Source organism: Tenrec ecaudatus, chromosome 7 (genome assembly GCF_050624435.1).
Source record: "Tenrec ecaudatus isolate mTenEca1 chromosome 7, mTenEca1.hap1, whole genome shotgun sequence".
In the NCBI taxonomy this organism is placed as follows: Eukaryota; Metazoa; Chordata; class Mammalia; order Afrosoricida; family Tenrecidae; genus Tenrec; species Tenrec ecaudatus.
Genome location: NC_134536.1, coordinates 29891049 through 29916850, shown reverse-complemented (window position 1 = coordinate 29916850; position 25802 = coordinate 29891049). Strand labels below are relative to the sequence as shown.

General features: G+C 49.2%; 1 protein-coding gene across 1 annotated transcript in view; it reads left to right on the top strand.

Annotated features, from left to right (window-relative positions):
* The window catches only part of HECA (hdc homolog, cell cycle regulator), a 56312-nt gene that overhangs the window by 24755 nt on the left and 5755 nt on the right, over nucleotides 1-25802 (top strand). The window contains exons 2-3 of the mRNA XM_075554461.1: nucleotides 12445-13467; nucleotides 24171-24325. Of these exons, the coding sequence (XP_075410576.1) occupies nucleotides 12445-13467; nucleotides 24171-24325 (1178 nt within the window). The remainder of the gene's footprint in view (nucleotides 1-12444; nucleotides 13468-24170; nucleotides 24326-25802) is intronic.

The window sequence follows — 25802 nt, the reverse complement described above, 5'->3', positions numbered from 1 at the left end:
GACCAAGAGAGCAGTGGTGGGCTCTGCAGCATCCAGCCCGTCAGAACATGCCAGTTGCTCAGCTATTTATAAGACAGTTGGAAATACTGAACAATGTCCATGACACTGGCTTTCACAATTAAAACAAGTTTATTAGGCCAGCTCATGCCATTAAAAGCAGTCTGTCCACGGGGAGAAACAATGTGGGCAGATATCCAGCTCACTGATGATCTGGCTTAAAAGCGGGGAGAGGGACCTCTCATCTAGCACAGGAACCATACATCCGCGTACCTCCAGGGCCTGGTACTGGACAGAGGTAAATACAGAGTGGCAGGGGTGGGCACGGCTGTGTGAAGAGTTCATGCCGAACCCACTGCCATCAAGCTGATGCCAACTCACAGCGACCCTACAGGGCAGGGTAGAACTGCTCCTGGGGGTTTCTGAGACTGTGATTGTGTTCGTGAGAAGACAGCCTCATCTTTCTCCCATGGTATGGGTGGTGGTTTTGAACTGCTGATCTTGTGGTTAGCAGCTCAGCGTGTAACCCACTATGCCACTAGGGCTTCTTTGATGAGTGCCACCTATGCCTAAAGGGCATTCCTATGTACTTGGTATACCCCAAACTGGATGATGGCTTAGTGAGGCATGCTCCCCTGGAATTCCAGTCTAAAGAAATGTGTGCTACTACTAACTGCCATCGAGTTGATTCTGACTCATAGACCTGATAGGTCAGGTTACACTGCCCTGGTGAGTTTACTGGAGTTTCTAAGACTATAACTGTTTACTGGAGTAGAAAGCCTTGTTTTCTCCAGTGGAGTGGCTGGTGGATTCGAACTGCTGACCATGCGGTTGGCATGCGGTGCATAACCACTACCCTACCAGGGCTCCAGAGGAATAGGTGGTTGTTAGTTGCCATCGAGTTGGTTCTGACCCATAGCAACCCTGTGCACAGCAGAAGGAAACACTGCCCGGTCCTGCGCCAGCCTCGAAGTTGTTCCTCTGGTTGTAGCCACTGTGTAACCCTCCTCCTTCAGGGACTCCCTCTCCTTGTGCCAGTCCACTTCACCAGGCGTGATGCAGACGGCATAAAAACCCACCGCTGCTATCGAGTTGATTCGGATTCGTGGTAATGCTGTAGAGCCGTGGTTCACGACCTTCCTAATGCTGCGACCCTTTCATGCAGTTTCTCATATGGTGGTGACCCCCCCAACCATACAATTATTTCCATTACTACTTCATCACTGTAATTTTGCTACTATTATGAATCGGGCAACCCCTGTGAAAGGGCCGTGCCCCACAGGTTGAGAACCGCTGCTCTATAGAGTTTCTGAGACTTGAAATCTTTACAGGATCGGACAACCTCATCTCTCTACCATGGAGTAGCTGGTAGGTTTGAACGACAGCACCACCAGGGCTAAAAAAGTTAACTAGAACTTTTGAGTAAGGTATTGACGAGCATTGAGTTAGAGGTTGTGGTCTCTGAAATGTACCTAGCCGCAGATCACCCATGTTGCCCATTTAAGTGTGAAATTACGGGCCTTACCTGTGAGGCAGGCGAGAGATGAGGGTAGGACAAGGCATGAGGGCATTGCGATTGCAGAGGTAAGGGTAGTTGTCTAACTCCACTCTGACCTTGGCCTCTAGGCACCATGTTGAAATCCACTAAGTGAGAAAAATACAGGTCCACTGTTTTGAAGCACTGTGTTAAATGGAAATCGCATACATAAGGTCTGATTTAGGAGTTGTGATTCTGGTCAGATTTTAAATGTTTTCCTTGGGAAAGGGGGACATGGATGAAGAAAATAAAACTCAAGTTCTATAGTGACTGACAAGCAGAAGACCATTTCCTATCAAAAGGCCTTCTCTGGAGTCTCAAAAAATAAAAAGACTTTTCGAGCCGGGCAGTTTCTAACTCGCCAGTGCACACGCCATCCTTCACGCGTACGTTCATTCCCTCCGTCTGAGTCCTGATCCCTCCTGTCTCAGGGTCCTGTGTGTGGCGACAGGAGCTGCCGTGCGTGGAGATGCCAGCACTGGTGGTTTCCACGATCCAGCACCCTCAAGATCCAGAGCTCCAAGCAGGAGAACAGGCAGCCGGCTAATTCATTTTCTAGTGCAGTGTGATCTCATTATATGCAAATCAGGTTATACCAATTTCAACTGAGATATCGATTATACTCTGAAATATTTATTTTATCTTTCAGCATGTTACCCAAGTATTCTAATAGTGCTGAAGAACATCGCAGAAGCCAGTAACTGTGAAACCGATTAGCTCAATAAAACACTGATATGCCAGGCTCCCACTAAAGATAAATTCTAAGCAATGAAGTGCTGATAAAGTTCAGAAGAACCAGGGCAGCGAAAATACAGCTCCAAGCCTGCAGATGTACAAGGGAGATTAAAAAGTCTGTAGGAAAATCCCATAGTCTTTCAGTTCCATTTTCCACAGACTTTTATAAGTCCCTTCGTATATGCATTCCTTAGACCAGCGGTTCTCCACCTGTGGGTCTCGAGCCCTTTCACAGGGGTCTCCGATTCATAACAGTAGCAAAATTACAGTGATGAAGTAGTAACGAAAATATTTTCATGGTTGGTGGGGGGGTGGGGGGGCGGTTCACCACAACTTGAGAAACTGTATTAAAAGGTTGTGGCATCAGGAAGGTTGAGAACCACTGCCCTAGACCATCCTCTAGGTTATGGGAAAATTAATCATAAATTGGGTCAGTTCCTCCAGAAGACATTGATTGCACACTTTGAGTGCGACCAGCTTTTAGGAGTCTTGTTACCTGTATTGCCTAAGGTGACTTAGGAAAAATACATAGAAAAAGGTATTAATTTTGTCTGACATTAAGAAGAGACCCCGATGACCACCTTGTCTCCATCTCCTTGAAACTGAAGTGTGAATATCTAATGAGTTCTTTCATGTCCACCACACTGCGTTGCTTGTCCCCAGTAAGCTGAAAGTCCACATGGAAAGCCATGACTGGCAAGACTCAAAGTTCAAAGGGCAAGTAAGGTCACTGACAACCTTTGACCTGATGTTATTTATGCCAGGCCTTGGAGAATGAGCTGGTCTGGCAAGAGTCACTGACTGGGCTGGCCAGCCTCCCTTCTAAGCATACAGTGTGTTGCAGAGGGTTAAGGTTGTGCAGTGAGGGACAGTTGGGGGGTTACTGTGAGCCTGTGTGCAGTGAGGGACAGTTGAGGGGTTACTGTGAGCCTGTGTGCAGTGAGGGACAGGTGAGGAGGGGTTACTGTGTCTCTGTGTGCAGTGAGGGACAGTTGAGGAGGGGTTACTGTGTCCCTGTGTGCAGTGAGGGACAGTTGAGGGGTTACTGTGAGCCTGTGTGCAGTGAAGGACAGGTGAGGAGGGGTTACTGTGTCCCTGTGTGCAGTGAGGGACAGTTGAGGGGTTACTGTGTCCCTGTGTGCAGTGAGGGACCGTTGAGGGGTTACTGTGTCCCTGTGTGCAGTGAGGGACAGTTGAGGAGGGGTTACTGTGAGCCTGTGTGCAGTGAGGGACAGGTGAGGAGGGGTTACTGTGTCCCTGTGTGCAGTGAGGGACAGTTGAGGGGTTACTGTGTCCCTGTGTGCAGTGAGGGACAGTTGAGGAGGGGTTACTGTGTCCCTGTGTGCAGTGAGGGACAGTTGAGGAGGGGTTACTGTGTCCCTGTGTGCAGTGAGGCAAAGTTGAGAAGGGGTTACTGTGTCCCTGTGTGCAGTGAGGGACAGTTGAGGAGGGGTTACTGTGAGCCTGTGTGCAGTGAGGGAGAGTTGAGGGCTTACTGTGAGCCTGTGTGCAGTGAGGTACAGTTGAGGAGGGGTTACTATGAGCCTGTGTGCAGTGAGGGACAGTTGAGGGGTTACTGTGAGCCTGTGTGCAGTGAGGCACAGTTGAGGGGTTACTGTGTCTCTGTGTGCAGTGAGGGACAGTTGAGGAGGGGTTACTGTGAGCCTGTGTGCAGTGAGGGACAGTTGAGGGGTTACTGTGAGCCTGTGTGCAGTCAGGGACAGTTGGGTTACTGTGTTCCTCGTGCACTGAGGGACAGTTGAGGAGGGCTTCCTGTAACACTGTCTAATTCTGTTGAAGTCCAGGCCCACCCTGCCTTGGATTTATTGTTTGGAAAAAGGAGATGATCCCGTCCACTTTCTAAGTCCCTTACTTTACAAGTAATACAAAGTGAGGGAGCCTGTAATTACAGCCCTTTGTATTTAACTGAGGCTTGTTGTGTGTCCGATGTTACTGGAATGTCTTCACTAACTTCTTTCTTCCTCTTGGCCCCTTTTTGAGGTGGGTCATATTGCCTGCATTTTCAGGTGAGAAAGCAGGCGTGGGGAAGTTAAGGAACTTGCTAAAGGTCTTCAAACTGCTCTGTGGATGACCTGTGTCTCCTGCAGACTGGCTCTCCAGCGTCTTCTCCGCATGTACCCTGAGTTCTGGCCACTCTCAGGAAGCTGGAGACACATACTTCCTGCCCAGAGGGGAAGTCCCAGATAAGAGAAATGACAGTCTGAAAAGAAAACAAGCAGCAGCAGCATTTCATTCAATATTTGTTCAGAAATATAAAATCTGAGATTCGCAACTGAATGCAGCGGGAGGTAGCCCCCTCTGCCCCAAGCCAATTGTAACAGTGACCCTACGGGACAAAATAGAATTTCCCGGTATGTTTTTTGAGACCATGATCTTTACAGGAGCAGACGGTCTCATCTTTCTGCCATGGAGCGACTGGTGGATTTGAAATGCCATCCTTGCCATTCGCCTAATACTGAACACACTGCTCTATCAGGGCTTCTGTGTGCAGAATGTAGACAACTCCCCACTCCCAACACATGGCCATCGAGTCATCTCTGAGGTATCTTGACCCTACAGGACAGAGTGGAACTGCCCCTTTGGGCTGTTGAGACTTTAAATCTTTACAGGAGCATACAGCCTCATTTTTCTACCACAACATAGAAAAATGGCTGGTAGATTTGAACTGCTGACCTTGTGGTTAGCAGCTCAGTACAAATCGCACTATGTCATAAGACTAAGCACACTGCCATCAAGTTGATTTTAACTCATAGTTGCCCTAATAAGGGTTTCTGAGGCTGAACGTCTATTTGACAGCAGACAAGCCTGGTCTTTCCTTTGTGGATCAGCTGGTGGGTTTGAACCGCCAAACTTGCACCCCCACCACAGCCTCCACTAAGCCACCAAAACACCCCAACACAAAAAACCATGAACTGACCCAGACCATTTTGACTCCGTGACAGATAGACCTGTTTGCCCAAGTGGGCGATACTGCCCGTGGGGCAGGGGCTGCAAAAGCTGAAACCTACACTTTATCTTGGATTATAGCTTTACTACAAGTGTTTAATTGCCAGGGGAGTGCGGAGTAGTTGTGGTTTTTTTCTGCAAAGGAGATGGTAGGTCAAGTAAGCTTGGGAACCCATGCTGTAGATTGAACAGAAACCGCCAGGCTGTAAATCTTCGCAGAAGCAAACAGCCGCCTCTTTTTCCTGCAGAAGCGCTGGTGTGTTTGAACTGCTGACCTCTGGTGAGGACCCTGTGCATAACAACAGCAGCAGGCACCCACCGGGGTGGTTTGCGGGGGCTCTCCGCTCACGATGGATGGGTTTGTGGAGGGCCCAGGCTGCCAGGCAGCTCGTGGACGGTGGCGCTGTGGGATGCTGGCCTTGTCACGGTGGGGAGGTGGAGACCGGAGACCAGAGAGGGCAGAAAGCCAGTGGGCAGGCTGGGGTGGGAAGACAGCCTTGGTCCACGCGTCCTCAGCCATATTACTGCAGATCCCAGCTTGAAAATGTGTGGGGTTTTTCCCTGAATGAGATGACCCTTGTTTGTGTGCCCTGGGCAGGGGGGAAAGGAAGCCGGGCCCAGAGGATTTGATGATGGAGTGTAAGGTATTGCGGCATTAGGCACCACGTGTGAAACAGCATTTATTCCGTGTAAAGGACCACGTTCCATGTCGCGTGTTTTGGTCATCTCTCCAGCTTAGGCTGATGTCCTAGGCTGATGAGGGGCTTTCCTCTATGTCCTGGTTGGATGTGGTGTCCCCTCCCCTCCCCAGCCTCAGAGGTTTCTTCCTGTCAGATGAGTCCGTCTTGCACACGTACCTGGGTGGGAGCTCGGGGTCTTGTAATTTTAGAGATGACTTTCCCAAAGCCATCAAATCATACTACAATCTTGCTCATTTGCTGTAGGTTTGATTTCGGATGCCAATAATTTTGTTGTGAATAGTTATAAAATCTTCTCCTGTGTATTTTGATTAACTACAAGGCTTGGGGAGTTAGAAATGAGGCCCGGCATTATGCAACTTTTGATTTACTCTCTAAACACCTGCTGCATTCTGAACCATCAGCTATAACACGCAGGAGCTAGAGCAGTTGGCCTACAAGTGGGCGGAAAAGACCCTCCCTTCCCGAGTCCGGTTCTGACTTACAGCAACAGGCCATGGGCTTCCGAGACTGTAACTCCTTACAGCGCTGCTTCCCGGCCTTCCTCCTGTGGTGACACCCCAACCATAACCTTATTTTCATCACTGCTCCATCACTGTCATTTTGCTACTGTTATGAATCGGGCAACCCCTATGAAAGGGTCGTTCTACCCCCAAAGGGGTCGAGACCCACAGGTTGAGAGCTGCAGCCTTACAGATATAAAAAGCCTCATTTCTCTCCCACAGAGGTGGAGGCTGTTTGAGAGGTAAAGGCTTTGCTGGGAGTCCCCAGACTGGTCCCAGGGATGCAAACAGCAGTTTGGAGTTGCCTGCCCCCCTCAGCCTCTCCTCTTGGGCTGCAGTGCCTGTAGCTCGACATTAAAGTCCTGGTTGCTCAGTCTTTGTCTTTGAGTGTCTTTGAGGGCTGGCCCCAGCCCCACTCATAGTGGCTGACATGTCAACAGCCGGGCTGGGAGCAGGCGTGTGCTCTTCCTCCCCTATGGAGTCTTTGAAGGGGCCGAGCAGGAGGGGTGAGGGCAGAATGAGGGGCAGTCAACCTTTTCAGGGGGACATTGATACCATGACACAAGGAACCCGGGGACACACATGTTGAAAGGAGATAAAGAGTTACAGTCTTGGAACCCCACAGGCAGGTCTACCCTGTCCTTTCGGGACGCAATGAGTCACCACGCACTCCCTGGCAGTGAGTTTGTTTTTGTTTTACATAAAGCCAGTTGGGAACGAATGCCCGCCCCTGGAGCCAACACTCCAAATTTGGATTTCTCATCTACACTTTGAGAGTACATTTCTGTTTGCTGTTTTTTTCTTTAAGAATGAAGGAATGTGGGATCTTGCCGCGTGTCAAAGGTGATCAGCACATTTGGGGCTGGACCATTCTTTGCTGGGGGGAGGGGGCGCTGTAAGACGTGCTCCTTGCCTCTACTTTGTAGAGGTCAGTAGAATCCTAACTGGGGAAAGCAGTGAAGTCCTTTGTCACATCCCCCTGGGTCACAGCTCAAGAGCGAACACCTGCTTCTCATCTTTCTGCCCCAGCACCACTGGACCCAGCTGGGCCTTGCACTAAACTGGTGCTGAATAGAGTCACATCCACAGGACCCCAGTACATCAGAGCCAGGGACAGGCCCAGCAGGAGGCCCAGCAGGAAGAGCCTGTGCTCTGTGGTGTGCCCAGAGGAAGGGGAAAGAAGAGTGGTTTGTTAACTGCAGTCCCCCCCCCAGCTGCGACCTTTGGTGTCCTTTAAAATGTTAATTAGTCAATTAAACAAAGTTCAGTTGCTTTTTCATCCCCACTCCTTCAGAGGAGGGGCCTTGCAGGGAGTGTCTGTCTGTCTGTGGCAGTGGCAGTTAGCAGCTCAACCAAGGGCCTTAACCCAGGGCGAACGCACTCCAATTCATGGATGGCCTAACTCCAGTTTGATACGCACCAGATCTAAAGGGAAAACTCTTGTAATGCTGAGACTAACGTGATGATATTTCTTTACAAAGTATTAAAGAAAGGACTAAAATGGGGGCAGAAGGAATCCTCCTCTATGTCTGTGCACAAAGCTGTAACGGTGTCATCACCCACTACTGGGCACTTCCTACACACTGACTCTGTGGAGGTGGAGACTCCAGCTGCTAGTGTGCATGGAGGGGGCCCTCATTCCCCCCCCACACCCCACCCCCCTTGCTGCCTGTAATCTGCTCGGCCCCCTTCAAAGACTGGACCCTGGAGGAAGAGCCCACACCTGCTCCCAGCTGAGCTGTTTACATGTCAGCCCCTATGAGTGGGGGGTGGCCAGCCCTCAAAGACAAGACTAAGCAACCAGGACTTTAATGCACTGCAGCCCAAGAGGAGGGGCTCAGGGCAGCAGACAACCCCAAACAGCTGATTATTCCTGAGACCAGCCTGGGACTCAAAGCCTTTACATCAGTGGTTCTCAACCTTCCTGATGCCGCGGCCCTTTAAAATCATTTTCGTTGCTATTCATCACTGTAATTGTGCTACTGTTATGAATCAGGCGACCCCTGTGAAAGGGTCGTTTGACACCCAGGTTGAGAACTGCTGCTTGACATCTTTGTTGTATCCCATTTGTGTTGTCTTCAAACTGAAGGACTGATCGCATCAGATGACATCATGGGGGATTACATCATAGCAGAATTGCCAAACCACTGACAGTTATGGTCCAGCCAAGCTGACTTGTATTCTGGGGGACAAATTCAATCTATGACATGTAGTTAATTTCTATTAATCAAGTATTAATTCAATAAATGCTTACTTGGCATTTCGAATTTGCAGTGCGCACATGCACTCCTATGAGAGACCGCACATGAGAGCTGCCTCTATTTCAGACACAGGGAAAACGCCCTCTGTCTTCTCTCCCTGGGGAATGAATACCGTCACTGAGCTTCACTGTAGACGTGTCAGATGTCAATGAAAACACCTTCACTATTTGATGAGTAAAAAGCAGTTTATGTTGTATTTTATAAGACTTGATCTGAAACGGTGGCTTCTGAGAAATGCCAGTTTTTAGGAACCAGAACAACCAGGTGCCCAATGTTAGCCGTACATTTTTTTGTGGTCCTTGACATTTCCATGTAAGCTTCAGAACCGTTCTGTTGGATTTTTACAGTGATTTGTGTGCAAGTTTGCAGAGCAGCGTTGGCTTTCATTCAACAAAGCGCACACATCTTGTTTTGTGACACCAGATGCATTCCTCTCAAGGAGCAAGCAGCCCTCTTCCCACGATCCCCCGGGCTCACATCTCCCTCCAGCCTTCTGAGCCTTGTCCCTGGGCAGAGACTGTCCCGCGAGTTCGGTTGAGTGCGTACCTCCTGGTGGGAGGGCTCGCTTTATGGGCCTGTTGTATGTCTGGAAGGGTGCCTGAGGGCCATATCCCCAGAGCTGTCTCTGTCAGACTGTATGCCTGCCTTTTCCATGACTGTGACACGTCTGTCTCCATGCTGAAACAGATTCTCTGCTGACTTGTCTTCTCAGTCCATTGCTTCCCAGTCTCTGTGGTGAACTCTGCTGAGCCAGGCTTTGAATGGTGCTTTGCAGGACTCCGCTCCCCAAGTCTTAGTCTCTGCCTGCTCCTCAGTGTCCTCTCAGGCCGACTCTCTCTCTCTCTCTCTCATCAGCCGTAGGATTAGTCTCCATTTGGGGACGAGTGACTCCATGTCTGTATTTGTAGTTCTACCTCTTTCTCTTTCCCTCCACTTTAAATGAACGAGCCAATGACATTCAGTGCATTGACCCTGCGGTACAATTATTACCACTGCATGTTTCTAAAATGAATATATCACCCCACATAGAAACATGAGCCCCTCAGCAGTAACTTTCAATACCCCCTCCTCTTCCTAGACCCTGGTAACCACTTACCTACGCTGGTCTCTTTGCATCTGCTTGTTCTAAATTTTCAAATATGGGGAAATCCTACCACAATATTTGTCCTTTTGTGTCTGTGTGCCCCACCTTTTAACTCAGCATAATGTTTTTAAAGTTACTCCATAATATCCCATTATATGTATATACCATATTTTACTTGTTTATTTGTCTATGGGTGCACACTGGGTGGTTTACATCTTTGGCTATTGAATAATGTCTCAGTGGACATTGATTTATGCATATGTGCTTGATCCCCATTTTCAAGTCTTTTGGGTACAAACTCAGGAATTTCCATTGCTGGATCAGATGGTATTTCTATATTTAACTTTTGGAAAATCTGTCAAACTTTTCCACAGTGGCTGCACCATTTTAAATTCCCACCAACAATGCACGCAGTTTTCTAAAGAGCCCCATCCCTTTCCCACGGTACGTGTGCGTGCCGGCTTTCCTGATCATAGAGGCCCTAGTCGATAGAAAGTGGTATTTTGTTGTGGACTTGATTTATGTTTTTTCTTAATGTCTTATTGGCTGCTTGTGTGTCTTCTTTGTAGAAATGTCTGCCTTGTGCGTGTCTTTGGTTTGAGCGCCAGTCTTTTTCCAGTTCTATGTTGGATATAAATATTTTCAACTCGACAGGTTCAAAATAGGGCTACCCTGATGTCTTCTTGTCATCTAACCTGCCTCCTGTTGTCACTGCTCATCAGCATGCACCCCGAGGAACCCCGAGTCATCTGGCGTTCTCACTTGTTTTCACCTGTGTGGTTGAAGCTCCCACCACCCGGAGCTTCCAGGTTTAGACCACACACCAGCGCTCAGGAGAAGCTTCTGGGACAACTCGACTGCGGAGCCTGGGGCATAGTGGTCTCTGTTAGCGCGTGTGTATGTCTGCATGTGTGTATTGTATAAGCTCGTGCATATGTCACGGGAAACCGTCTTGATCAAGACTAGTGACTTACTGGGAGTACTCCTGTCCTCCAGAGGGAGTACTTGGGGTTACCACAGTGGGATGGTTGGATGGTTAGGGAGCAACAGATAACTTGTGCCCAGGGTCCAGTGATGTTCAACATCCTGAAACTCACGGGGCTCTTCCAAACACCAGTCACGCCCCAGTAAGAAATGCTGCCTTTGGAGTCTGACTCCTGTCTTGAGCCATAAGAAGAACATGCTAAGGACTCAGCCCTTGGGAGTATGTCATTACGGGCATGGGAAGCACCGAGAAGCTAGAGAAAGAGCCGGAAAATAAAGAATGACAAGGAAGTCATGTGGATGACAGTTCTTGAAAAGCCAAGGAGACCCCCAACTAGGGGAGGCACTTGTGGGTCACAGCGGACAGCCCAGTGTGGGTCGGGGCCGTTGTCTCAGATGGCTTTCCTTGGCCCTGCCTGCCCTGCGCTGCCCACTCCTCCCCTGCCTGCCTTCCACTCTCCAGATTCAGCCCCACCTGGGGACCATGGGCTTGGCCCCCTTCCCGTCTCGGGTGGACCCGCAGCCACTGCATGGCACAGTCCCTCTCACAAAGGACAGGGTTCTGGGCTGGACTGGAACATTCCACCTGGCTGCCGGAGCGGCAGCAGCAGCAGTGCGTGCTTCTAAAGCCCAAGGCATCTCTTATTTAAGCCCCACAGAAGTCTCGGTGCGGTAGGGCCCATAATTGTAGCCATTTTGCTGTTGAGGACACTGAAGATTTAGCAGTGACGTGACTGCTCTGCCGATGAGGCAGCCGGAGTTCAGTGGGGCTGGGTCTTCACCTCTGTCTGTGTGGCAGTTTGCTCATCAGCCCGGCGGTCAGGTAGTGATCGCTGAAAAGTTCCCGCGATCCAGGTCTGTGGTTCAGAAATGGGTTCTCTTGTGCCACCTGCTTTCTTTCCCTCTTTGGGAACCTGCCAGGCTTTGGGGAGCTCCCGTGGGACACGTGTTTAGGAGAGGGCAGGAAAAGCTCGTCGCTGCTGCTTTCTGACTGGTGGCTGTGGGAACATACCTCTCTCTCGCTCTCGCTCTTGCTCTTGCTCTCCTTCCCTCCCCGCCCCTCCTCACCCTGGTGGTGGAGTTCTGTGCAGGCCAATAGTTAGGTTGATGAACACCCGAGCCACTGGATACCGAACAACGGAAGAAAATTAGAGATGTGGCAGGCCTGTTTCTGGCTTCCCTGTGGCATTGAGGACAGGCTAAGCCCCATGATACCAGGCCTTGCGATGCCAGCAAGCGTGGTGGCTCTCTCCGGAAGAGAAACTGGTTGGTTCAATAGCTTCATCATATGGTTTTCTACTTGGCTGGAATGACTCCTTTTGAAAGACACCCTGGAACTCGCCCATCATTAGGCCCAGATCTTAGAAAACCCTCACACTCGATGGTTGGAAGTACCGACACCGAGCCGGTTGCCCGGTGAAGGATTGGAACTCTGTGCTGCATCCGGCCTGTCACAAGCAGCAGAAAGTAAATCTCGGCCCGATGCCACACCAAGATCAAGGCAAATGTGTTCTAGTCCTCTCGGGTGGTCATTCCAGCGGCAGGACTCGACCCCAAAAAGCTGGAGCTTTTGGCTGGCATGGGCTCCCGGGGGGTGGTGGCCTGGATCTCTGGCCTGGTGTCAGCTGGGCTCCCCGCGCTGTGGGTGCTGACGTTTCTCTCTTGTGTTCCTCCTCAGAAGCCCCCTGTGCCACGCCCCTGATCTGCAGCTTCGGGCGGCCGGTGGACCTGGAGAAGGACGACTACCAGAAGGTGGTGTGCAACAGCGAGCAGTGCCCCTGCAGCAGCTGGATGCACCTGCAGTGCTTCTACGAGTGGGAGAGCAGCATCCTGGTCCAGTTCAACTGCATCGGCCGGGCGCGCAGCTGGAACGAGAAGCAGTGCCGCCAGAACATGTGGACCAAGAAGGGCTACGACCTGGCCTTCCGCTTCTGCTCCTGCCGCTGTGGGCAGGGCCACCTGAAGAAGGACACGGACTGGTACCAGGTGAAGCGGATGCAGGATGAGAGAAAGAAGAAATCCGCGGGGACGGAGAAGAACCCAGGGAAGCCCCCCGGGGAGGCGGGGGAGGAGGCAAAAAAGTGCAGGCCCCTGAACAAGCCCTCCAAAGGCCTGAACCACGAGCTGCCCCGGCGGCACTCCATGGACCGGCAGAACTCCCAGGAGAAAGCTGCCCGCTCCCCCTGCGCCTCCCCCGGCCAGTCCCCACCCACCGGCTACTCCATCCTCTCCCCTGCCCACTTCAGCGGCCCCCGCTCCTCCAGGTACCTCGGGGAGTTCTTAAAGAATGCCATCCACCTCGAGCCTCACAAAAAGGCCGTGCCCGCGGGCCACGTGTTCCGAAGTGCCCACTTGGATTACAGCCCCGCGGGGCTCTCGGTCCACCGGGGGGCACACTTTGACGCGCCCGTGCAGTTCCTGCGGCGCCTGGACCTCTCCGAGCTGCTGGCGCACATCCCCAGGCACAAGCTGAACACTTTCCACGTGCGCATGGAAGACGACGCCCAGGTGGGCCAGGGCGAGGATCTGCGCAAGTTCATCCTGGCGGCGCTCAGCGCCAGCCATCGGAATGTCGTGAACTGCGCACTGTGCCACCGAGCCCTCCCGGTGTTCGAACAGTTCCCACTGGTGGACGGAACCCTCTTCCTGAGCCCATCAAGACACGAGGAGATTGAATACGATGTTCCTTGTCACCTGCAAGGTAGAGGTGTTTATTCGCCTTGCCTGGTTTCTTTGCCAGCAGCCGAGAAGCCAGCGAGATGGAATTGTCTCGTCTGGCTTCATTTCGTTGTTGCTGCGGTCCCAGTGTTCTAGGCCGGGGCGAGGTAACGGTGCCTGCTGCAGCATCACCCAGCTGCGTGGGTTTCGTTTGGGTGTTTTAAGCCTGATGTCAATGCACCGAGCACAGTCGGCCTAGCGGGTGATTTTATGTTTCCATTTTGGTGCAATCTGGGAAGAGGCCTGCTGGTGAAGGCGTTTTCATAATTGGGAGGATATTTAGAGAAAATGGAGCAATCATGTCATTTGTCACAAAATATTTACCTTTGGAAAGTCATTGTGTCCCGGAAGCGGTGTTCTTTTGAACCATGTAAACAAGACAGAGTGGAAAGGCAAGCAGGGATTAGGGAGGGCCAGTGTTGGGCTTTTAGGTTCCGTTGAGTGGGTTCTGCCTGCCAGCAACCGTTGGGCAGCAGAAGGAAACACGGCCCCGTCTCTGCCACCCGCGTGGTCGTGAGGCATGAGCCCACCGGGGCAGCACATCTTGCAGAGTGTTCCTTTTCTCACCAGCCAGGCATGAGGTCCTCCTCCAGACACTGCCTCCGCCGGAGCACATGTCCAGGTGCATGAGATGAAGTCTCACTCTCCTGGCTCCTCAAGAGCATTCCGGCCGTACTTCTTCCAAGACAGGTTTGCTCATTCTTCACACAATCCGTGCTCTATTCAGTGTTCGCTGCCCACACCATCACTCAGATGCACCGGCTCGACTGCAGGCTTGCTTTCTTGTTCGCTGACCAGCTTTCCCTTGTGTGGAGGTGATTGGAAGCATCATGGCGTGGATCGGGTGCGTCTTAGTCCTCAGAGGGACATCTTCGCTCTGTGACGCTCCCGAGAGGGCTTTGGCACCACACTTGCCCAGTGCAGTGAGGGCATCATTTGAGTTCCAGACTTCTGTTTCCATGAGCATCTGTTGTGGATCCACATCAGTTGACAGCCCTGAAAACTTTCGCCTTTTCTCCCAGTGCATGCTGCTGCTTTCTGGTCCAATTGTGAGGACTTTTATTTCCGCCATTACGAGGTGAAACACCTACTGAAGGCTGTAGTCTTGGATCTCCATCAGTAAGTTGCTTCAGGTTTGCTTTCCTTGCTGCAAGCAAGGCTGTGCTATCTGCATATGACTCTCCCTGCAGTCCCGGGGCCGACGTTAGTACTTAGTCCCAGTTTCTCACGTTAGTGCTTAGCATGCAGATGGAGTAAGCATGGTACAAAGATAGACCTGTAACATCACTTTCCTGATTCTGAACCATACTGTGTCCACTAGGTCGGTTTGCACAACCTCCAATTGGCATATGTGCAGGTTCTGCATGAGCTCAGTTACGTGCTCTGGAATCCCCATTCTTGGAAATGCTCTTCTTAATGTGTTATGATCCACGCAGTTTGCAGAGCCAATAAAATATGAGTAAACAGTTTTCTGTTACCCTCTGTTTTCAATTAAGGCCCATCTTCTATTAGCAGGGATGTTTTTCTTTCCATGCCCTCTCTTGAATGCAGTTTGAGTTTCTGGCTGCTCCCTGTCAATGTACTGCTACAACCATTTCGAAAATACCTTTAGCAAGATTTTGCTTGGGTGTGATATTAACGATATTGTTTGATCATTTTTGCCTTCAATTGGGTTCTCTTTCTTCAGAATGAGTATGAATACGGATCTCTTCCAGTTGGCTGCTAAGGGAGCTGTCTCCCAAATTTCTTGTCATAGTTGGGTGAGACCTCCAGCATCGTCTCCGTAAGGCCGAAACATCTCCGGTGGTATTCCAGCAATTCCTGGAGTGGCACTCTTGGCCAGTGCCTTCAGTGACGCTTGGACTTCGTCCTTCAGTGCCATCGTTTGCTCGTTTTTCAGCAGTTCCATTGTCATAAAATTCAGAGAGCATGCAGTTCAGTAGTTCAGTCACATCATGAAGAGTTGTACAATCATCACCAGAGTTGGTTTTACAACATTATTTTTCATTCTTGTACTCATCATTGTTAGCTTCCAATTTCCTCCAAACTCCCCTGCCACACCCCTAAGGAACTATTCATCTAGTTACTGTGTCTATAGAATTACCTATCTTGGATTACACATACACAAAAACATTTTAAAAAATCAACCAACCAACCAAACACGCAGTAAAGTAAATCAGGTAAACACCTCAGTTGAAAAGAAAGCAGAGAATACTAAAAACTGAAACAAATTTAAATAGATCATAAGGGAGAGCAAATGGGATGGCGTTAAATTTCAACCTAATTGCATCCGCAACCATCCACTTCCCAGGGTGTTCTGCGTGACAGCAAAGCCATTCACACTCCTGTGGTCAGAGGGGATTACCGGGGCCTCAATCCACATGGGTTTCCCCTTCACTCCTTTTTCACCTTCTTTAAACTGAAACAGCTTTAAATTGTGTCAAAAGGAAATTCAGATATTAAGTTATTACATTTTAACACAACTATGTACGCCATAAGAGACTTTACAATGCTCTCTCTCTGAAAATACCATTGGTCCTTGACCAGGCATTACCTATTTAAATGTTTGAAGTGGACCCATTGTGTGTGTGTGTGTGTGTGTGTGTGTGTGTGTTATGGTGACTGTTTATTCCATCTGTCTTCTTTTGCTGCTGCCCGCGTCAGTCAGTATTTTACCCACAGGAGTACCATAGTATTTCAGTTCAAGGCATGTGTTTTGCCTGCCTTCCTTTCAGTTTGAGAAATGCCAAGAATATTTTTCCTTTTGGACTTTCTAAGTCTTCACATTTCCTAATTATGCTTTACAACTCATTGAACTGCCTGTTGAGATCGTTCATTAAGCCCTTTTTAAAATCCATTATTTTTACCACTCAATGGGAGCCATTCTATCTATCTATCCTGCAATGTACAAGGAAGAAAGGTTTTTTTCTCCCCATAGTATTTACAGGAACCAATCTTGATGAGCACAACAGAGGTTTGATAGGCAGAGGGTCTAAATTCTGTGAGGACATGGACGCAGCCTGAGCAGAGAAACGGTGGTCAGAAAGATCAGGTTGCAATGTGGGGAACAGCGACTGAGCTGCGTCTGGAGCGAGCTTCTGGAACGGGAAGTGAGTAGACATGGTGGGTTATAGGTTGTGGAGGTGTTCGCAAGCTGTCATGACGAGCTTTTGGCATGTCTTTTATGAAATTATAGGGTTTGGCATTTGTTTTTAATGTGTAGCTTTTTATTTAGTGTTGGTGAAAAGATGCGCAACAGAATATTCAGCCCTCTTTAGTTTCTTCATCCCAGTTCGGTACCCTTGGTCGCAGTGCCATTCCCGTTCTCTGTGCCCACATCTTCCCACCACTGTGGATGGAGACGCACCACGCTCCGCTCACGCGTGCTCTGGCATTACCATTGACAGTATAATGGACAGTTTAAGAGTGTGCAATTCTCACCACAGACACTGCTGACTAGGTGAGTTTAGAATTTACTTCAAGGAATGCTTTCAATTCTTTTCTCTTTCTCAGACAAATTTGCATATTCCTTCAGTTTCAGTAGATCCAATCAGTTGAGATTTGGTAAGAAATGTGAAATTCTGTCTCATAGTTACCTCTTTTGATAAGGGCTTATCTTTTGAATCCTTAATCAAAACACTCAGTAATGGTAGCCAGGTACCCTCCACTTCTTGTCTCTAGGCTCAGCACCTTGTAGTTCATAGAGGCGAGTTGATAAGAAGTCTCATTTCTTCTCCTATTCCTGGGTCTCCTTCCTCCACTGATGAGTCGAGAGCGGTTGCGTTTAGGCTGGGTGACCGCTGGCCAGCTTGTAAGACCTCAGGCAACTGCTCACCGAAGTAGAGACTGCGGCAGTAACGCTGAAAATGGTACTTGCCAGCAGACTCAAGAGTTCTGGGAAGCCATCACCCCGAGCCTTCCAACCGCACGAAGGAATCCCATGAGGTGTTTAAATGTGGTTAAGTGGTGTCAGCCTCCTCGAGCTCCTGTGTGGGAGAGGGGTGGCTGTTGGTATAAAGTCATGTGGAACATGGTGTTGGGTGTTTGCCCTTCCGTTACATCCATCAAGCTATGCAGCTTTTCACCTTGTTTTAAAAGCACAAGATCAAAGTAGCTGAAAGGGGTGGACCTTAGAGATAGAGTTAAGATAGCCTTCAGGGTTCAGGGTGGGAGGAGAAACAAGACTGGTGGGGCAGAGACAGTGGGACCTGAGAGGACAGGGTGTCTGGCAGAGAGTTTAACAAGAAGGTTCTGGTTGAGGGAACAAGTTCAGTGAAGGACGAAGAGGCATTGGCGGCAGATAAGTGGTACTGTCTAGGACAAGAGTAGAGACATTTGGGCAGAGCCTGAGTTGAGGAGAAAGGTTGGAATCATTTTGTGTGCATCAGGTGTGAGGCAATGATCTGACTTGCGGTGGAGATGTCCAACGATTACTATTGGGAAGAAGCATTTGTGTTGAACGATGGGAAGTATGGAATGGAGAGGGAATGAGAAAGAAGAGTGTATGACAGAGCCCCAGACCCAGACGTGTGTGTGTGGGGGGGGGGGGGTTGGTTGAAAGTTTACGCAGCAAAATCGTTTTTCATTCATTCATTCATGCACATCTTGTTTCATGGCATTTGTTGTTATTCTCCCACTGTCACCCTTTCCACATCCTGCTTCCTTACCCACATCAATTCATCCTCTGCCTGGCCCCTGGCTGCCTGCTGAGCTTTGTTTTGGGCAAGCACTGCCCCTTTGGTCTCTAAGGGGTCATGGCTCTGAAGAGTGTGTTCTCGTGAGTATGAGTGTCCACTTCCTAGACCCTTCTCTAGCGTGGCTCTAAGGGGCAGCTCCAAGGGGCAGCATCCTTGAAGGATGATGAAGGGCCACAGTATTGTGGCTTCCACTCGTCTCTGCCAAACCAGACATCGGGTCTTTTGATGATTGTGATTTAATCATTTATGATTTCAATGTTTGTTCTACATTTTTCTCCAGTGTTGTCTAGGGCCTTCTTTGGCCCCATCAGAATGGTCTGTGGCAGGCACAGTCTAGTTCAAGGGTCCTCAAACTTTTTTAACAGGGGGCCAGTTTACTGTCCCTCAGACCCATTGGAGGGCCGGACTATAGTTTGAAAAAAAACTATGAGCAAATTCCTATGCTCACTGCACATATCGTATTTTGAAGTAAAAAACAAAACGCGGCAAAAACACCCGGCGGGTCGGATAAATGTCCTCAGCGGGCCGCATATGGCCTGCAGGCTGTAGTTTGAGGATGCCTGGTCTAGTTCTAGCAATTCCAAATATCAAGGGTAGTCACGGGTAAGAGAATTGATAGAGAAAAGCTCACCCACTGCCATCGAGCTCATGCCAACTCGTAGTCACCCTGTAAGACAGGGTAGAACTGCCCCTGTGAGTTCCCGAAACTGTCACCCTTTACGAGAGTAGAAACCCCAGTCTTTCTTCCCCTGGGTAGAGGAAGAGGTGACAACTAGTGTTTAGTTGTGTATCTGAGTATGTAAATGTGTACACACACATAAAATAGAGGTGGTGCTGAAGGGAAGGCAAGGTGATTTGAGAAGTTTGAGGAGTACTTAGAAAGTTTGGAGATCGGGTGTTCGATGCGAGTCAGGGAAGTCACCTGGGGCACAATTGAGACCTGGCCATGAGCCTTTTCTTAGTGCCCTGTCTCCGAGAAGTCTGCTGCAGTCTTATGCCATTAAGCTGTCATCTGTTCTATCACAGAGGCACGCATTCGTTAGAGCATTTTAAACTCAAAATAGAACCATCTTGTTCCAGGCTGCAGGATTCCCCCGGCTGGCGATCTGCTGCTGACGGAGCCCACGCTGGGCTTTCAGCGTGAGGTCGCTCACGTGGGGTGGTGCTCCCTTGTCCTGTCCTCTCCTCCTCTTTCAGCTTCAGTTCTGGACTTCCTCTGAGCATGTATCTGTGTTCGATTTGGGTCATGTGTCAAGATCACTTGACTCAGGCAGTTGTCCTTGAGCTTCACTGCTTTGAACCACACGGGATGGCTCTCTGGAATCCACCCCTGCACACACAGCGAACTCATGACTGTAGCATTTGAGAAACACTGTGTTCTCCACGCTTAAGACAATGTGTATTAGGATTGGAAACAGATCTAGAGATAACGCCTGGGGCTGTGGTTCTCATGAATGTAGGTCTGGGCTTTCCCACTTCGTGTGTCTGTGAACTCAGACAAGAGACTTAAACTCTCTCAAAAGCTTCATTTCCTCTTGACTAACGTGGGGATGACAATCATGCCTGCTTCATGGGGTTTTGATGAAGGTGATGTGAAATGATTCATGTAGGGCTCAAAGCTCAGCGCCGAGTGACAGGTAGTCTGTAAAAGGCATTTGTCACCACTGCCAGCAGTCTTCTGCAGCAGCCTCTGCCTCTTGCCCCTTCCCAGCACTCGCCTGTGCTTCTGAAGTGTCAGAACTAGGATGAGTAGGTGTAGGAGGAGACTGGACTCAGAGTGCCCCAGAGCAGGGCTGGGCGGGACTGCCAAGTAGTCCTGGTCACTGTTAGCACCCTCAGCACAGAGGCCCCATATTGGGATGTCCTTGGCTATTGACACGAGCTCCAGGGTGCTTTCCAGCCCCCAACCCCCCCTGCCCCACCCCCAAAGACATTGTACTAGATACCAAGGCTACAGCAGTTCCTTCTGTGATGGGGGAGGCAGAGCTAGGGAGCAAGTGAGATGGCGGGGGTCCCTGTAGGCACCACAGACCCTTTTCTAAGAGGTAAAGGGCAGACTGCTTCTTCCTGACAGCTGAAGATCCCTGGTCTGACTGGCACCAGCAAGCACTCCTGACTCAAACCACCTGGGAGAGAGGGTTTTGGTGCTCGACTGGACTACAGAGAGGCTCTCTGGTCCCCAGACACAGCACAGCAGTGCTGCCATTACATATCCCGCAGGCTGGTCCAAGATGCTCTCAGACCATCTGATCCCTGGTTCTTCCACAGAAGCAGTGAGATGTTGATAAATGAGAGGAGAACGAGGTTGAGCCACTTGGTGACTTTTTTGATTCCAGTAAATAACAAGACATTGAACTTATTTTTAAAAACCATTTACAAGAAAGATATAATTCTGGTTCCTAAATTAGATGTGGTGATGGTACAACAATTTTGAGGACAAGAGCAGTTACATAGTCCTTTTGGCTGTGTATAATTGTGGGCTATCAATACATGACAGACACTTAACTGCTCTGTGATGGGACTTGCCGGAATAGAGTTTAGACGCTGAAGCCCCCATTCCTGCCGGGCCGGTTCGCCCCTGGGTGTGGGACCGTCTGTCAGTCATTCTTACTGTGTGTTCATCTCCTCGGGGACCCGTGATCACTCACTAATGCTGTCCGTCCAGTCTCCCTCTGCCACACACAGACTTCTGAGCAGAAAGTCCCCTGTTGCTGTCTGGTGTGACGAAGGTGCGGCTAGGTCACTTGAATATATATGCTCATATTGTATAAACTTAGCAGCACTTTTAAGAAAAGTGAATTGTTGTTGCCGCATTTTCACCATTGATAGGTTGGACCCCACACTGCAGCCACTGGGTCAGTTTGTCGCCTCGAGTCTGCGTGCTGCCCGCTGGCCTACTTTATCAAGCATCCTGTCCTTTCCAGGGACTCTTTGATCTTGGCAATAGTCCAAAGCATGTGAGAACAGGCTCGGCAAATTTTGACTCTGTTTCTTCCAAGACAGATTGATGTGTGGGTGCTTGCATGCATGCAGTCCCTGGTACTTTCAATATTCTTCACCAGCACCATAATTCAAGTGTGTCTGTTTCACTTTGATTTTCCTTATTCGCTGTCTAACTTTCACATCATATTAGGTGATAGAAAATACCATGGCCTGGGTCAGGTGTACCTTAGTCCTCAAAATGACATCCTTCCTCTTAAACACCCTAAAGAGGTCTTGCGCAGCAGATTTGCCCAGTGCAATACATGACCTGACGTCTAGATGGCTGCTTCCACAAGCTCTCATTGTATATACAGGCACGATGAAATCCTGGACAACTCCAGTCTTTCCCCTGGTGATGATGATGTTGTCTGTTGTGAGGATTTGTGTTTTCTTTACACTGAGTTGCAAGCCGTAGTCCTTGACCTTCAGGAGCAAAGGCTTCAAGTCCTCTTGCTTTAAGCAAGCATATTTGTGCCATCTGAATATTGAAGGTTCTTAATAAGTCTTCCCTCAAGCTTGATGCCACATTCTTCCTCATATAGTTCAGCTTCTAGTATCATTTGTGCAACATGCATATTGAATAAGTATGGTGGAAGAGCGCAGCCTTCATGCACACCTTTCCTGATTGTGAACCATGAGAGATTTCCCCTGTTCTGTTCAGATGAGTACCTCCAGCTCCAAGTACAAGTTCTGCACGAGCACAGTGAAGTGTTCTGGAATTCCCATTCTTCTAGAGACTATCCATAGTCCAGTGCGTTTTCATAGTCAATAAAACACAAGCAAACATCTTTCTGGTGTTCTCAGAGTTTAGCCAAGATCCATCTGGTGTCCGCAGTGCCATCCCTCACTCTACGTCCTTGACTGTTCCAGGGGAGTTTCTGGCAACTCACCGCTGATTTAGTGCGCCTTCATCTCGTTGGAACATTTCTATTGGTAATTTAATCAATTCCTGGAACCTTGATTTCACTATTGCCTTCAGTGCAGCTTGGACTTCACCCTTTGATAGCATTAGTTATAGATCATATCCTAATTCACGTAATGGTTCAGTGCTGACCAGTTTATTTTGGTACAGGGCTTTGTATTCTTTCATCTTTTTATGCTTCCTCTATCCTCTATCATTTCTCTATTTTGACCATGAAATTCTTTAATATTGCAACTCAAGACGTGGATTTTTTCCTGAGTTCTTTCAGTTTAAGGTATGCTCAGCATGCTGTTTTTCCTTTTGGGCTTTCCAACTCTACACAGATTTGCACCTTTCATTAGAATACTTTTATTTTGTCTTGTCTAGTGCCCTTTGAAATTCTCTGTTCAACTTTTTAATTTCATCAACCATTTCCACGCTTTTAGTGGCACTTCATCCATGTCATAGTATTCAATAATTCAGTCACATCCAGAAGAGCGGTCTAGTCATCTCTGAACTCAGTTCTAGAACATTTTCTTCTTCCTGCACTCATGCTTATTCATGTAATTATTTTTCACTTCGTCATTTCTTCCATTTGCTTTAGCTGCCCTGCTCTTGTTCAAGAGCAAAAGCCAGAGTCTCCTCCGATCTCCACCTTGGCCGTTTCATTCTTCCTTATCTTTCTAATGACCTTATGCTTTCTTCGTGTCTGAAATTGTTGATGCTCTCTAATTGGTGCTCGACGTGTCAAATCTGTACTCAAGATGATCTTGAAATTGAGGTGGGATATACTGAGAGTCATATCTTGGCTGTTGTAGATGGTGTTTTAATTTCCAATGACTTCAACCACAAGTTTCAAAGGAACAATTGATGGTCTGTTCCACAGGAGCCCCTGTCCTCATTAGCCCCTCCTGGCTGCTAATATTGGGTTTCTCCGTCGTCTCTGCCCACAGATATAGCCATTGTGATGCCTGTGGATTCCATCTGGCCACGTCTATGTGCCTACTCGCTGTTTGATGTTGGAAACAGGTACATTTGATGAAGTCACTGGTCTTGTAAAATTTTAGCATGTGATTTCCCCTTTGTCCCTGCAACCAAGGCCTTATTTTCTAAGCACTGTTCCTTCCTCTCTGTTTCCAAGTTTAACATTCCAATCACCAATCGTTATCAGTACATCTTGATGGATGCTAGAACAGTTCCAGACTAAAGAAGCCGGGAGAGTTCTTCACTTTCTTCCCCACTGGCTTTAGTAGTTGGTGTGTCGGTTTGAAGAACAGTTGTATTGGGTAAATTTCCATGTATGTTTGTAAGTCTCCTAACAGCAGGGCCCTTTAAGATAGCCTTGAAGTGTTCTTTTTGATGATGACTATGACACCGTTCCTTTAGAATTTGTCATTTTCAGCATAAAGAACCATGTGATTGTCGGATTCAAAATGGCCAGACCCATCCATTTCAGCTCACTAATGCCTGTGATCTCGATGTGTATGTGTACATCCCACGTTCCACTTGAGTCTTGCCTCATCGGTACACGAAGGTGCTGAAAACTTGCCTCCACTCACATCATTGTGGCTGGTTCTGCTTTGAGCAGACAGCTCTTCCTCAGCCCCCAACCCCAGGGGCCCATCTTCTGGCATCGCATCTGACAGTATCCTGCTGCTAGCCTTGAGTCTCGGTGTATCTGCTGTTTGTAAGGTTTTTAGTGGCGCATCCCTCAGCAGTGGACAGCTTCTTCATTCTTTGTAGTTTGCTGTTAGTCTGGAAGCTCTGAGGAAACCGGTTCACCTTGCGTCATCCTGCTACTGCTTGAAATACAAGTGACACAGCTTCCAGCACCACCGCAACACACAGGCCACCACGGGAACAACGCACTGATAGACACATGGTGGAAAGTGAGCGGAAGCTTTCAGGAGCTTGAGCTCCAAATCTACCTCCGTCACTATTCTAAAAGGGTGACTTAGCAACATGTGGCATTATCTACTTCGATGTTTCTGTTTATCCAGATGATGACATGTCTGTTTATAATTACTAGATGGGGCCTTGTCTACCCTCTTGGAGACAGTCCGAGGTCCCGTGATGGCCACTCAGCATTGTGTCTTCTGTGCACAGGGAGACTCATGCACCTGTATGCAGTTTGCGTGGACTGCCTGGAGGGGGTGCACAAGATCATCTGCATCAAGTGTAAGTCCCGGTGGGACGGCAGCTGGCACCAGCTGGGCACCATGTACACCTACGACATCCTGGCCGCCTCGCCCTGCTGTCAGGTTGGTATTGACCCCTCCCGGGGGAGCAGAGGTTAAGATCAGGGTTTGACTTACGTGAGCCTGAGGAGTTAGAGGCTGTGGTGTGTGGCTCAGGGTGGGCTGGGCTGAGCGGGGCTGGGTGTGGGGCTACGGAGAAGAAGCTCCAGAAAGTGAGCAGGAGCTGCTTATGAAGCCGTGCTGGCTGCCTTTGCACACCGAGCTGCAGCCACTCAGTGGGATTGAACCGATGCCTTGGCGGCAGTTCCGTTTCCGAGTAGAACTGTGCTCGACCGAGCTGTCCAGGCCATGGCCTTTCAGAAGTAGACCCCCAGGCCTTTCTTCTGAGGGCCCTCTAGTTAGAAGCCAAGCACTGAATTATTCTGCTCCGTTCATGAACTCCTCCCATGGAGTCATTAAGAGCGTTGCAGAACAATATGTAGATCACGCAAGTGCAATCCCAGCAAAATAAGTTGAAAGAAAAGAAAATGAAGTTACAGAATAGCAATATAGTGTGTTTTCCTTTTTAAAAGGGGCTGTGAACCTGCCACAGGCGTCTCTGAGAGGCGCGGGGACAAGCCGTCAGTTCTCCCTCACAGACTTAACACCTTCTAGTGTTTGGTATCATGTATCCAGACCAGTTTGTTTACAAGAAAGTAGAAGGTTTACTTCTTAGGCAGGATTTTCGTTTTGTGCCTGTGGAACTGCCTGTCTTGTGAGGTGCTTAAAACAGGCGTGGACCGTTAGGAATCCTGACAGCACTGCTACCAGGCGGCGTCTTCTGCCACGATGAGCCCATTCACAGCGGAACTGCCGTCCGAGAGGGAGGCAGACACTCATGTACAGACCCTGGAGCTCAAAAGGGCAGCATGCACCCAGAGTCAGCACTCAGGAGAGTCAACGAACCAAACTCGCTGCCATTGAGTTGATTCAAACTCAGAGACCCTATAAAACAAGATGGAACTGGCCCTGTGGGTTTCTGAGACTGCACTTCTGTGATTGCAATGGAAAGCCTTTTCTTTCTCCCGAGGCATGGTGGGTGGTTTTGAACTGCCCAACTTGTGGTTAGCAGCACTGTGCATAAGCAGTCCGCCACCAAGGGCTCATCTTAGGAAAGGAGGAGGAACGGAGACACAGGGGAGTGGGATGAGGGGGATATTATACTGTGGGGGTTGCAATCCGTGACATGAAAGAAAATGCATCCGGATTTGAATGGAAAACTGCTTGCTCTACACAAAGCTTGACCCAACTGACGAGAAAAGGATTTTTTTGAAAAACTAACAAAGCCATCCTCTGCAGGCCCATGAAGAGGCGGGGTTACTGAGTCAGAATCACTCACGTGGGGCAGGGAGAACGCATGTGTTGCCGTTCCTCGAGGCTCCTGGGTAGGGGAGCAATTGCCTCTGCTCCTCACGGTCCACGCTGGGTTTTTGCTTTAAGTACTGATTACCGTTTCAGTCACCACACGGGGTCCCTGGGTGGGGCCAGTGGTTCTATCCCG